Genomic DNA, 15,648 nt, shown 5'->3' with positions numbered 1-15,648 from the left:
TATTTTCTAAGTGTCCTGTTATCGCCTCCTTTATAATACTCTAGCATTTTCCCTACTACAGATGTTAGGCTAACTGGTCTGCAGTTCCCTGTCTTCTCTCTCCCTCCTTTTTCAAATAGTGGGGTTACATTTGCCATCCTCCAATCTGCAGGAGCTGTTCCATAATCTATAGAATTTTGGAAGATGACAACCAATGCATCCACTATTTCCATGGCTAACACTTTTAGTACTCTGGGATGAAGATTATCAGGCCCTGGGGATTTATCAGCTTTCAGTCCCATTAATTTCTCCAGCACTATTTTTTTACTAATATTAATTTCCTTTAATTCCTCCTTCTCACGAGACCCTTGATTCCTTAGCATTTCTGGGAAGTTAGTTGTGTCCTCTTCCGTGAAGTATTTGTTTAATTGCTCCACCATTTCCTTGTTCCCCATTATAAATTCTCCCGTTTCTGACTATAAGGGACCTACATTTGTCTTCACTAATCTTTTTCTTTTTACATACTTGTAGAAGCGTTTACAATCTGCTTTTATGTTCCTTGCAAGTTTACTCTCATACTTTTTTCCCCTCTTAATCAATCTCTTGGTCCTTTTTTGCTGAACTCTAAACTGCTCCCAATCCTCAGGCTTGCTACTTTTTCTGGCAACTTTATACGACTCCTCTTTGGATCTACTACTGTCCTTAATTTCTTTTGTTAGCCATGGTTGGGCCACTTTTCCTTTTGTGTTTTTGCGCCAGAAAGGAATGTGTAACTGTTGCTGGGTGTCATCAGCAAACAAGTGGAAACTGATGCTGTGTTTTCAGATGATGTCGTCGAGGGGCTGCATTTAGATGAGAAATAGGAAGGGGTGAAGGATAGATCCTTGGGGGACACTAGACATAATGGTGTGGGAGCAGGAAGAGAAGCCATTGCAAATGATTCTCTGGCTATGATTAAATTGATAAGAATGGAACCGGGCTAGTGAAGTTCCACCCAGCTGGGCGATGGTGGAAAGGCTTTGGAGGAGGATGGTGTGGTCAACCATGTCAAAGGCTGCAGATCTATCGAGAAGGACGAGGATGGATAGTTTACCATGGTTACATTCACATAGGATGTAATTTGTGATTTTGATAAGAGCATTCCAGCATTCAGGTATCATCCCATGATGTGTACACATAAATGTATGTCTGAGATCCCTGAGTGCAACTCTTTAATTTATTTCTTGGCTTGTTCTATTCAATTTCTGTAGGTCTGGAGCTTTATAAAGAATTGTTTTTAATGTTGTTACCCCATTGATGGATAGATCCTAAATCAAAACACAAAGATCTGTTAGTATCAACAATTTGAGATGTATGCAGGTTAATGGAAACACTGATTTAAACTTAATAGCTTAGATTTTCTGCTGGTGTTACAGCAGCTCTCCAGCATATCTCCAGCTGACTGGAGTTACTCCACATATTCCCTGCTCACCCCACTCTCACATCCAGCATATGGGCAGAGCATTATATTTATGTACAAATTACACATTTATTTGTACCTTAGCATGCTGGTCGTGAATGATGCCTGTGTACCTTGGCTTCCAGCATTGCTATGGGCAACTGATGGAATATTTAAAAATTAAAGAGCCAGATAGCCTATGCAATCAATTGCACACACTATGGCGCATTTTGCCAGAATTTGAAAAGTTCAAAGATGGCATTGATGTGCTCGGATCCCACAATTGCGGAAAATCCTGGCTGCCATGTAGTCCCTAAGGCTCTGTGGCAAGCACCATGGAAATAAAAGCTTGGACATCCAGCTGTACGGCCATTGACTACTGTGGAACCAGGCCTCAACATGTCTGTACCTTTAGTTGTGATGAAAGGGAACAGCACCAACCGCTGTACATGGCCTTCTTTGATCTCACAAAGGCCTTCGACATTGTCAACCGTGAGGGATTATGGCGTGTCTTCCTCAAATTCGGCTGCTCTCAAAAGTTTGTCACCATCCTCCGCCTGCTTCACGACGACATGCAAGCTTGGACTCTGACCAACGGTTCCACCACAGACCCAATTCACATACAAACCGGGGTCAAACAAGGCTGTGTCATCACACCAACGCTCTTCTTGATCTTCCTTGCTGCAATGCTCCATCTCACCCTCAGTAAGCTCCTCACTGGAGTGGAGCTAATTTACAGAACAAACGGGAAACTGTTCAACCTCTATCGCCTCCAGTCCAGATCCAAGGTCGTCCCATCCTCTGTCATCAAATTACAGTATGCAGACGACGCTTGCATCTGCGCTCACTCGGAGGTCGAACTCCAAACCATCGTCAACAGCTTCACCGAAGCGTACGAGAGCATGGGCTTTACACTAAACATCTGTAAGACAAAGGTCCTCTACCAACCTGCCCCCGCCACACAGTGCTGCCCCCCGATTATCAAAATCCACGACAAGGCCTTGGACAACGTGGACCACTTTCCATAACTCGGGAGCCTATTGTCAACAAGGGCAGACGTCGACGACGAAGTCCAACACCACTTTCAGTGTGCCAGTGCAGCCTTCAATCGCCTGAGGGAGAGAGTGTTTGAAGACCAGGACCTCAAACCCGGCACTAAGCTCATGGTCTACAGAGCAGCAGTGATACCCGCCCTGCTGTATGCCTCAGAGACATGGACCATGTACAGCAGGCACCTCAAAGCACTAGAGAGGTACCACCAACGCTGCCTCCACAAGATCCTGCAAATCCATTGGCAGGATAGGCACACCAACATCAGTGTTCTTGCTCAGGCCAACATCCCCAGCATCGAAGCTTTGACCGTGCTCGATCAGCTCCGATGGATGGGTCACATTGTCCGCATGCCCGATACGAGACTCCCAAAACAAGTGCTCTATTCGGAGCTCCGGCATGGCAAGAGAGCCCCAGGTGGGCAGAGGAAACGCTTCAAGGACACCCTCAAAGCCTCCTTGAAAAAGTGTAACATCCCCATCGACACCTGGGAATCCCTGGCCCAAGACCGCACAACGTGGAGGAGAAGCATCCGAGAAGGCGCCGAACACCTTGAGTCTCTTCGCCAGGAGCAAGCGGAAGCCAAGCGCAGGCAGCGCAAGGAGCGCTCGTCAACCCAAGCACCCCACCCACCCGCCCCTTCAACCACCGTCTGCCCCACCTGTGACAGAGACTGTAGGTCCCGCATTGGACTCATCAGTCACCTGAGAACTCATTTTTAATGTGGAAGCAAGTCATCCTCGGCTTTTAATGTGGAAGCAAGTCATCCTCGGCTCCGAGGGACTGCCTAAGAAGAAGGATGAAAGGGGTGAAAATGAGGGGAAAGAATTCCTCATGGCAGTGTAGTAATATCCCATGCAGAACTATAATTTTATCATAAGGACACATAAAAACATATCGCCAGCTCACGTTAGGTACAGCTCACATTGCCTGATTTAACTCCTTCTCTCAGTTTCAAAAATTATTTTAGAATATGCAAAATTAAACTGTGCTTAACCCAGTGAAAAATCTGGATTACAAGGTTGACAACTCTGACATACACATTTCCACACAAAATAATCTCAACAAATATACAGTAAAACTTAACAAATATACATTTTGTTTTAGAAAAATATAAAAAAATATAGTAAACTAAATACATGAAAGGAATGAGGCTAGTACTATGTATCACGTTCATTAGACAAGCTTATAAAACTGACTTGCGAATTAATTTTTAAGTTATGAGACCAGCCTTATTCATAAACTAAGCATATAATTGTCTCGTTTCCCATCACACATCTCCTCTATAAACAGCACAAAACTGTTCACATTAAAATTTACTTTGTTTTATGAGGGCAACTATTTGGTTACAAATTTGGTTAAGTGTTTTCACTGCATGATGATACAAGATGATATCTACAGGGTTCAATTCCTACTAGTCATGACAATATAATGTTCAAACTTTATGGTTTACCGATTGTAATCAATTTCAGTACTAAATATTTCATTTCCTATGGTTTCCTTCACACATCTTCTCACTGATTTTATTTATTGAATGTTTCTTCTATGCTATCAGTACTTTTCACGGTTTTCTGATAGCTGAGGCAATATCTGGAAACCACTAGATGGCAACAGCAACTTGCCATACTGCCTGCTCACACTTTAACAGGATTATAAGATTGTTTCAATTGAATATTTTACAAATGTGACTTTTGCGTGTGTTTAAATATTGATGTACAACAGTGTCTATTTGTTCAGCTTATTTTCTTTGATAGAATGTGGCTCACTTTCCTCTCCATCTTTCTCCTCCTTCAGTGGCTTGGCGGTTGGATAGCTGCCTGTTGCATATAGATAATGATGCTCTTAGTCAGGAGGTGCAGTGGAGTAGCCAGATAAAGACTGCCTATTTGATTTTTTTTTCCTGATGCAACGATGCCCGCTTTCAGGTTGGTGCCTTCCTACAGCAGAGCTACAGATTGAACCTGCGTATTACCAGCCTGTGACATTGTACTTTGGATCTCAAATTCAGTGTGCAGCTGTTTAGTTTAAAAAGATTAACATATTACATACACCAGGGGAAACAGGTATTACAAATAGTGCAACTTCTTGTTAGTATCTTCATACAGACTGCCGCCCACTTAAAATTAAATCCTTGCTAAACTGAACATTGTAGTTGCTACAGTTTGTCTCAGTTAAGTCCATTTTAAGATCAACTTTTCTTTGAAAAATAAATTAGAACATATAAATGTTCTACTGCATTTAGAATGATACTTCTTAAATATCTTGGAATCTTGGAAAGAAGTTGGGGTTAGAATCAAGAACAGATGGTTACTGGAAATGCTACAGATTTTAGATATCAAAAAATAAAAGATAGAGTAAAATTATTATTTGTAATTTCAATTTATAGAGGACATTATTGATAGGATCTGCTATTTAAAAGTCCAAAGTGCATTTATGGAATACTTCTACATTTTGAAAATGGTTTTCATTGTGGATGGTATTTTTGTTGGTTTGTACTGGCTTGAGTTTACACTCTTTTTGAAAGCTTACAATGAAGTATTAAAAAATATTTATCAGGCTGCACAGACTTATTTTTCCTTTTACAAGTATAGGAGTTAACATTTGAAATATTAAAAAATAACCGTTGCCTTTTAAAAACTGCTTTATCCTATCATCAGAAAGTCTCAATAGGCTTCATTAATGAGTCACTTTTGAAGTCCAGTGACCGTTATGTCATCATAAGGCAACAATATCCACAACAATGTGCCAACAATAACCCACAAAAAGCAACGACTGGCTCACCTTGGTTTCTTTTTGCTAGTAGTGGTTGAAGGAGGATTTTGGCATGGACATCAGGAATTAATTAACCCCGGTCCTTCCTCAATAGTGCCATAGGATCACAAGATCACAAGATACTTACGGATGAGGAAGGCCATTTGGTACAGCTTAATTCATCAATCTAGAACAATCCTACACTCCCCCACTGCTGCATTTAATTCTTTCTTAAATGATTCCAGGGTTTTTTTCCTCCACTACTCAGTTTGAAAGTCTATTCCAAGTGTTGAGCACTCTCTGTGTAAGAAGAATTTCTTGATATCTATCCTAAAGTTGCCTTTTACAAGACTGAACCTGTGTCCATCTTGTCCTACTTCTACAGTTTAATTTCAAACAGTATTCCAGATTAACCCTTTTTCCATACCATTTACTATCTTGTGTACCTCTATAAGATCACCTCTCAAATTCCTCCTTTCCAGGCTGAAAAGCCCAAATCACTCTAGTCTTTCCTGACATGAGAGATGACCCTTGTGGCTCTTCTCTGCACTGCCACCAGTAGTCTCATGTCTCACTTGTTTCTGGCGATCAAAACTGGACAAAGTACTCAAGGTGCGGTCTGACCAGAGCACTGTGCAATTAGATCACAACTTCCTCTGACTTGTAATCTCTGTTTTGTAGTTCAATATCCTACTTCTTTGACCATGGTCGCCTGTCCTAATGTCTCCTTATGTGTCAAATTTTGTTTGATAATGCTCCTGTGAAGTGTCTTGGGACATTCTACTATGTTAAAAGCACTATATAAATGCAATTTGTTGTTGCTGATCGCTGCTCTACATTAGCTGAGCATGTTGAACATTGGGTCGATTAAGACTCTTTTCAACTTCATCCTTAGCTATTTCAAGACCATTCATGAAGTATGTCTACAGCCCATTTTGCCTTTCTATATGCAATACTTTACACTTGCCTGTATTACATTTTACACTGCCATTGTTTGGCCCATTCACATATTTTGTTTAGCTCATTCTGCAGTTTCTGAACTACCTTCTTCAATTCCGCTGCCCCTCCTAGTTTAGTATCATTTGCAAATTTAACAAATTTGTAATGAATTTAAGAATCAAGTCATTGGTGTAAATTTGTAGTGCTTCCAACACTGAGCCCTTGGTTCTTAATGTCCAGTTGGCTAGGTTTCAGTTTAAAGTCTGATCTGAAGGAGAGCACTTCCAACAATGCAACTCTGGCTTACTGCTATACTGAAGTATCAACCTATATTATTGAATCAAGTCCTGGTATGTGGTTCAAGTCCAAAACCTTCTGACCCAGAGAAAAGATTGCCACCAACTCAGTCAAGCTGGGACACATAATAGCTGAAATAATAGTAACATAAATACACAATCCCTCATGTCAAAAAAATATAAATCTGGGAAACCTGAAGACTCTTTTGTAAATGTTTATGTCAAATGCCTTTAATAATGCAAATCACTTTTATTACTGAAATGAAAAATAAAAAGATAGCTGACAAAATCTTTGACAAGTCTACACAATCTATTGCTAATTAAATAAATCTGAATTTTCTGTTCTTTTAAATTCCCACATGCAGCGTAACACATTGCCGCTCAGCCATGCATGTATATCTTTTTAATGTAACAGTTAAACATGCCTAATGATAACTTATTGACCAATTGCATTTAACAAATTATTATTAATTAAATAGAGGATGAATTATGAAGCTCTGTGGGATATGAGTCATACTAGGATTATAATTCTCATGAAATCCTATTCATACTTTAGGACAACAGTTATCATCTTCTAATTAATGGAGATTTGTTCCTTTGAAAATTAAAGAAGATGTTTAGAGCACAGCATGTATGTTAGTTGGTTCAATCTGTATCTCTATTCAAAACCACAAGTGATTTATGAGATATGAACCATATGCTGAGGGGTTTCACAATACACTCTGTTTATGCTTGTGTTGACAGTAATCTGGTAAAGAATTATGAGGCTGAAGTAATGGGATACTGGCATATGAACCCTTAACACATTCATTTGGAATTTGTAATAGACATGTTAATAGGTTTAAGGAAGCGGGTTAGTGCCTATGTTAAAATAGTGGTGAGAGGAATGCGTTATGTGTTTTTATGTTAGTATCCCAGAACCCTAATTTCAGGCTTAAATTAAATTTTAACATAAAATGAGTTCACTGGTGCGCCAATTTATATTACCTGCTCCATTCTATACCTGGAGGCTTACCTGCATCAAACTTTTGCATTTCAGAATCAAGTTTATTGTTTGACAATATCTCAAAGCAACGCTCTTTCTCTTTTCTGAGGATATTCAGTAGGTCACATTCTGGTGGGTTGGTTTTCACCTGAAGAAATAGATAAATAATACTATATATCATTCACATAGTCTTTGGTTAAGACGCTAACGTTTCGTGCAGCAGAATGCTATCCAGGCGTAAAAACAATATTCCCTCCTCTCGATTTTGTTCTAAATATTGAGATTGCGAGATTCTTGATTTCCCACATTATTTCTAATTTATTTATCCACGCATGTCTGCGTCTGGAGTTGCTCTTTTGGCTATTTCATCTAAACTTTGAAATCTATAACAAAGTAAATAACGTGGTCCCTCCTTCTTTGAATTTTGGCACTGACAAACATCTCCCCCCACCCCCGTTTAAAGTTTCATGTGAGCTCTGCGTAATAGGCAGCATCAGAGTACAGTGAGCTGGGTGTGGGTTCATTATGAACGAAGTAAATAGAAGTGGCTTGGATCAGCGCAACAGTTGGAATGAATCAGTTTAAAACAGAGCACGATCGCTCCATACTTCATGGGCATGACACATATCTTGTTAATAGTGTTTAATACGGTGTTGCCGTGGAGCATGCTATTATTTCGTTAACACACATTTTGCCACACTTAAGTCAATTTAACGTTCTCCGGGATTACTGTGGACATTGAATTAAGATTATCAAAATAGCTCTCTGGAACCTGGCAGATAGACTAATCATTGACATCGGGTTGTTGGTCTTTGCTCCAAAAGGACAAGTAATTGAAGCTTATCAGGAGCCCAACCCTCCTGCTCCCTGGACCCCACTAGATGGTACATCTTAACTGTGTAAATATGTAAAATGGCCTCGGTATTAAAAGTATTCGGACTTTTTCTCCTGCATCAACTTCTAATCATACAAATAAATTCATATAAACACGCGAGTAAAATATCCACCTAAAATGAGAATGAAACAGTTTACTTACTGTTATGATAGTGTCCAGATAAATTAAAATCAGAAGGATCCTCATAATGTGGACACTTCCCAGAAGCTGTGCTCCTGCCGCTCTGTACATAATAGTAAGAAATTACATGGAGTTCATAAATCTTGTCAATTAAAATGGCAGTTTCTTTTTAGTTCTGATTCGTCAGTAACTAATGTAACTCTGACCTTACCATTCCATGAAAAAAACAACCCTCCGGACGCTGAGCTTTAGCCAGAAGCAGCAAGCCCTTCCTTACACCAGCACTCAACAACCTTGGTGAAAAACTTCCCCTCCCGCCGCTGATCGCAGTTCGATCACTTCACCTAATAAGTGCATGACCCGAGATGTGACATTTACAGATCGTAACAGAGATACCGCCAAGTCACAATTCGCACGGTTAAAGACGGGTCGACGTTCTTAACAATCGCAAATGCTGAAAATGCTTATCTAATTTTCCAAGTTAAAAAAAATGGCTTGTGAAACGTAGAACTCCCCCACCCCTACTTTTAGCCCGAGAGTCCCACGAAAGCAGATCTAACGCTGATGATGTGCGACCTCTTGCGAAAGCTGTTAAATGATGAAGACTCCGGCTCCTGGCCAGGCTCTCTCTGCCTAACTCACAGGATGATCCTTTGTTTTGACCGCTGCTCTGGAGACTCCACCGCAAGTGTTGAGTGATTTCTCGATTTCTCATTATCCTTTACCCACCGACAATTAATAAGAGGAGGAGGAGGAGGAACCCTGTGCAGGATAAACTCAATTATTTGTGCTTATCGGTACTTAAAGATACTCGTGATAAATTGCTGTACCATACCTCCAAGCATTTGCACTTTAATCTCTGTAATATGCAGTGGAATTGTAATTTGTTTATGCTTTTAATAATATCAAAGCAGTAAAATCGAGTTTATTCTATGATTCACATTATCTATTAGTTACTATGACAATAAGAGTTGCAACATTTCAATACATTTTACACGATCATTTAACTTATAATAGTTTCAAGGATTTGTGAAGGTGAAATCTATGTTTTATATCTGTTAGATATAATCATACACAGTTTAGATGCTGGGGAGTGCTGCCAACATTTTATGTAGAACATAAATAAAAACATTTGCAGTGCGGGACTGTGGGCTCACCCTCCCTAACGCCTCAGTCCATGGAATGTGTGCTACCGATGCTCTGGTAAACTGTCCACGATTCAAACAGTATTATATTATAACAGTGGTACCACATATGCCATCATGTTTAAATAAGTGGACCTGCCACATAATTCACCAGCCATCAAGTGTGTTATGTCTGGCTGTATCCTAAATTTTAAAGTGGGACCCGTCTGATATCCTGTTTATACAATGGTGAGTAATTTAAGTATTTATTTTGTTTTCTTAATGTTTGCTTAAATATAGAAAAATAATTTTTAAAAATTGAGCGGGAGCTTTACCCTGCTCTGCAGTGCGGAGATACAACAGTTGTGTGCTGTGAGTTGGTTGCTGTGCTGGTAGTTGCCTGTCACTCTTGAGCTGTGGGACGTTAGAGAAACGCTGCTGGACGATGGGCGTAAAGCACGGGTTTCTAAAATTCTGGTGCTGGCAGTTAGTGGTAAGGTTGAGAAGGATAACATAAACTGGTAGCGTAGTTTATGCTATCAGTATAACTAAGCATTGATGCAAAATTAAACAAAAAGTCGCCTTTGAAGTAAAAGAACATTTTTTTTTACTGAAGGGTAAATTTTGTTAGGCTTTGATTTAGGACTGGAGGGACTATGGGCATCACTTAATTTGTCTAGTGTGTAAGCTTTTCGTTTATTTTCCCATTTTGGTGATACCTTAATGTAATAGGTACACTACAGTGGAGTTGTAGGAAAAAGATGTGAAGGTAAATGTTGTTAGGGTTTTATTTTGACATTTTTGATTATTGATATTTGCATTTCCTTTCATGATTTTAAGAAGTCTTTTCATTCTCATTTGTCGTGATGCAGTTGTACCGTGTACTCTTGATTCTTGCTGCTGTGAGATCTGTACCTGCCCATGTTTTTGCCTGTCATTCAGTGGAATGTAATTTGTTTATCGTGAGTATATTTCATTAGGAATTGTTCTGTGACTCCACTCATGCTGAAATGCAACATAGACATAACCCAGAGACTGTTCGCCGATTGAGGAGCATAAAGGCCAAGTTATTTCTGCTGGTAGATTTCCCAATGCGCTCTTGTGACAGTCCACCTACAGTGATTGATCTTGATTTATTTTATTTGTTTCTTTCTTGCAGTTTTTGGTTAAAATGTTGTTACTTATATTATTATGGTTCCCTCTCCTCAGCTATTCATTTTCAAAACCACCTTCATCACCCACCCTTCAAAATACCCACCCTTTATGTAAGGGTATCAAAGGATATGGAACAAAGGCAGGTAAAGGGAGTTGAGGTATAGATCAGCCATGATACATCATCAGGATCACAAGTCTTATTGGAGACCAGAGTGGAGGATCTGACAAAAGTGCAGGAATAAAACTTAATATTGGTCACATTGGTCAATTAGAATGAAGCAATGAAAGGCGATTCTTTAGCAATGTCATTGAGATTGGGGTTAGAGGAAAAAAGTGATCAAAATCAGTTTGTTTTCTTATTAAACAAGTTAGCAGCTGCACTATAGAGATGGAAGAGGAGTAGAAAGGAAGTTTCACACAGAATCTACAATAGACAGTTTTGGCTGTGGACCAGAGGGAGGAATCACAGGCGGGTCAGGAAGGCAGCAGTTTCAGCTTTCAATTAAGTTGTATTTGACAGCTTTAATAGAGAGCATTTTTTTTTGTTAGTTGGGTGGGTGTCTAACGCACATGGAAAACTATCACCATAATGAGTTTACATAAGCACATTTATCCATTTTGTTACTAGATTTACATTATATATTATGTTGGTGACAGGTAGAGTGTACAGACACATTGATGTTATATATTCAATCATTGAAAATTGCCTAGAAATGGCTTTTGGTGATATTAGTGGATAACATTCTAACATGTCCAAATAACATTCTTTTAACACAGACATTAACCCATTTATTTTAACAACCTTTGCTAAAATACAAAATAGAGCACATTTATGCTCCTTCCTCCAATCTACAACCCTCCAAGGTATCTGTGCTCCTCCAATTCTGGCCTCTTGCACATCTCTGATTTTAATCGCTCCACTATTGGTGGCCGTGCCTTCAGCTGCCTAGGCCCTAAGCGCTGTAATTCCCTCTCTAAACCTCTCTACCTCTCTCTTCTCCTTTAAGATGCTCTGTAAAACCTATCTCTTTGACCTCACCTGTACAAATGTCTCCAAATGTGGCTCGGTGTCAAATTTTGTTTGATAACACTCCTGTGAAGCGTCTTGGTACTTTTACTACGTTAAAGCTGCTAGATAAATGCATGTTGTTGTTGCCTATAAGCCACCTTGTAAAGTAACTTTCAGGACAAAGTACTCCAGCGTTTCGATCCAGTACACCACCAGTCTCATGTACCAAGACATGAGTGCATGCTGAAGATTAAGGTCAAAAGAAAGACTGTGAGTGAGGGATGCCATGAAAACCTGCAGGCACAGTTGTCATTCAGTGGCAAAGAAATTTCAAAAATTGGTTTCAATTTTTAGGCTACAGGGACCTTCTAAGCACCCACAGGGAAATTGCAGGGCTCTGTCACTATGCTGTCCACTGTTGTATTATGCAGGTAACTTATACACTGTTTCACCACACATCCATCTGCTTGCACTAACAGGAGGAATGGCGGCATTGAGAGCTTTTCAACACTGCTAGCTTCTCCACTGTGCAAGGTATCATTGACTGTATGCTTACAGCCATTTATCCATTTATGCACCTAACAATAATAGTATGGCATATCCTAATAGGTAGAGCTATTATTTTATTAATGTCCACCAGAAAATAATGCACACATGCTGGGTATTTTCATTCTGGGGTAATCAAATGAAATACTACTCTTTGAAGAATAAGGAATCATAGTGAACTGGTTGCTGAATCCTCAGTCAACAGACATTTGAGCTACCAAAGTAATGTCTCAGATGCGTGAACCACTCATTGCGGGGGGGTGGGGGCGAACCTTACAATATACTCAGAGATTAACAAAAACAATATGCTGCAAGCTGCATAATATTGCCATAGGCAGAGCCAACACTGTGGATTTCAAAGAGGAACCACAGTAAGCCAAGGAAGACCAGGATGGCTGGCACTAGTAGCAGGTGAAGCAATGCAGTAAAGAGCCAGATGTATGAGGGTCTCTTGCTTGGTTCTTTGCCCAGTCCCAGTGATCTCTGTAATTGGCCACTATTTTTATTGGATGGAATATGTTCAGTTTGCTTTATTCTGAGACAACTAACTTTTCCTTTCCTATATTTCACTGCATTTGATGCTTTTATGGCATTATCCTGAAACATAGATTAGCTTTCACATGTATGCTGGTAAAAACAACTTTACCTCTTCATCTCTATCATTGACTCCAATGCTGGCACTGTTTTATGCAGCATTTCTGATTTCAAGGCCCAGATAAGTTCTAATTTCCTCCAGCTCAATATTGTCAAAATCGAAACACTATTTAGTTCCCGCCAACATATATGAGCCTCTTGCACTGCTTCAATCAATGTTTCTGCATACCCATTCAGAGTGGCTCAGTTGTTGTTGTCTGGCCCATGTGTTTAACATATTTTGTTATATGTTTACTGCTTTTGAATTGTGAATTTTTTGTGTCCCTTTCCTTAGTGTCACATTCCCCTAGTGTTCCCCTAGTTTGAGGTACCTACCCTAGTAACATGAGCCCCTTTGTTTGATCCCAGTGTGCTGCCTCATGCTGCCATCTGCAACAGTTGTGTATGGTTAAATTGAGCCACAGAATGGTTGCTAACTCCCATGACGTTGCACATGGGTAGTCAAGACCAATTTGAATATTTCAGGTCTAGCAGGGTTAGATGGTGGGAAATAATAGAATCAAAATGGGGAGTATGGGAGGCGAGGAGGGAGAGGAATAGGGAGAGGCAGTGTGAGGGGAGGAAAAGGACAGTGGGAAAGGAGAGGGTAGGGGGATGGAAAATGCAGTTGTAAGAGGGGTGGTTATTGTAAAAAGGAAAATGAAACAGGGCAGGGGTAGTCTGTGAGGACGAACTGCAGCCAGTATGGAGGTTTGGGAAATAGATTGGCAGCCAGTGGGCAGGTTAGAATGAAAAATGCATCCAGCGGGATTTGGAAGTTGAAATCTTGTTTATTGTGTGGAAGGAGACAAAATGATACTCGGGTTGGGCTGGGCTGTAAACTTTCTCAATTGGGGCAGGAGATGGTGGAAGAACTGGTTCTATTGCTCAAAGGATGGTTGCTATTTGCTCAGACTTGGCACTTCAATTCTCTATCATAAATCTACTGCTTTATACCTTCTGTATGTTTCCATCAGGCCTCCAATTCTTGCTTAAGAAAATACAAGTTTTTCTTTTTTTCTTTGTTTGGTACATCTGCTCAGTGACTGATTCCTCTTCCTCATTTGGAACATTCGTGGATTCTCAGTACTTCAAATTTACCCGAAAGGCTGATCCTTGGGATTCTTGTGTGCTCTGTGTGGAGCTGTCATGTAACGTTAGGTCCAGCCCCATTGCAATCAACTAAGTTTATAGCACCATCTATGGGTGCAATACCTTTAGAATCTTGAAATCACTCACCATTTTTAATATATAATGGATATCCTTGTTTCCTTAATGAGTCCCTGTAAACATCCATCTGCAGCAGCATATGAATGGGCAAAATTTGGATAATGGATAATTTAAGCCAGGCGAACCATCTTCAGCATGTCCATTCTTTAGCAATGTATGCAGACTGTTGAATATCATAAGTGAAGCTTTGGATATGGGAAGTGACCTTGGAACATTTTTTGGATGCTAAGTAGCTTTTAGCAGACAATAATAGGTCTTTTGTAAAAATAAATGTGTACGTTTATTTTTTCCTGCAGGATTATGAAATAGTTTCAAATTTTATAAATGACAAACAATGGATGAATCTGATCCAAAGAATTGGATTCTTCAATATTTGCCCTCCAACCAAGTTTAGAGCAGGAATGTTCCTGTTCCACCTTCTCTTTGCAATGGCAGTTGGACCTTTCACAGCTGCCCAAAGTTTGTTACAGTTTTATACAAGGAGAAATATAGGCTATGGGGGTAAAAAAATAAAGATTAAGGGCTATGATTTGTGGTCAGAGATCACAGTGCCCTCTTTCAAGGCCTTAAAATAAGCATATCATCTAAACAACCTGGACTTCTTTTGGTTTCTACAGATATTGCATACTATAGATGAATAAATACTTTAATCAGAATTCATTTAAAAGTATGGAATAGAGAATTATTCTACCATCAAGATGGCACCCACTGTTAATTAAATTACTGTATAGAAATTGTAGACTAATTCATCAAGACTGAAAGTAGATTTGGGAATGCTAATAAAGAAAAAAACCAGGACAACATATGATCACCAGCCTATTGACACTGAATATTATTATTTTGTTTGTACGTCCATTCAGTTTTTGAAACTGGATTTTTCCTATGGATCCTGCGTAAGGCATTATAACTATATGGGACAGGTTAGATGGACCAGCTGGTCTTTTCCTGTCCAACATTTTTGTATGTTCGTATGTTCACAGTCCTCCAGGGGTTGTGCAGAAATGAGCATATAATTGCTTTTTCTGAGAAAAAAAAACATTTTATGATAAGAAATTGCCTGAGCAAGAGAAAATGACAAATAGCTCTGAATAATGATCTTAGGCATTTTCTTTGAGATTTAGAGAAAGAGATGCTATGAATGCCAGTCAGTCTAAATTAATTAACTAACCTTTGGCACATCGTTGTGCTGTGTATATATGTGCTGAAAATGGCCCCTCAATCCTCCTCCCCCGAGTAAGGCAAGGTTATCAATGTTTGGTCAATATCACATCTGAAACATTATGTACTCAGAACTAAAATAAGCAAAATTCCAAGAAATCTGGGATCTTTCCCACATTTTCTGCAAGCAGTTCAACACTAGGTTAAGATGACTAGACACAACAATAACAACAGCCTTTATAAGATCTTCTACAACAAAAACAGAGAATGCTGGAAATACTCAGCAGGTCAGGCAGCATCTGTGGAGAGAGAAACAGAGTTAATGTTTCAGGTCGACCTT

The 15,648-nt window shown here is 39.6% G+C and overlaps 1 protein-coding gene across 1 annotated transcript in view; it reads right to left on the bottom strand.

The window, feature by feature from the left end:
- LOC147120509 (secretin receptor-like) overlaps positions 1–14,093 on the bottom strand; it is a 64,476-nt gene extending 50,383 nt beyond the window's left edge. The window contains exons 1-2 of the mRNA XM_085984229.1: positions 14,022–14,093; positions 7,469–7,586 (exon numbers count right to left, since the gene is read on the bottom strand). Coding sequence (XP_085840355.1) covers positions 7,469–7,586; positions 14,022–14,093 — 190 coding nt within the window. The remainder of the gene's footprint in view (positions 1–7,468; positions 7,587–14,021) is intronic.
- Positions 14,094–15,648: the final 1,555 nt, after the last annotated feature.

This window comes from Somniosus microcephalus, chromosome 4 (assembly GCF_052327205.1).
Source record: "Somniosus microcephalus isolate GS21.2 chromosome 4, FLI_Smic_1.0, whole genome shotgun sequence".
Lineage (NCBI taxonomy): Eukaryota > Metazoa > Chordata > Chondrichthyes > Squaliformes > Somniosidae > Somniosus > Somniosus microcephalus.
This window is presented reverse-complemented; position numbering and strand designations above follow the sequence as displayed.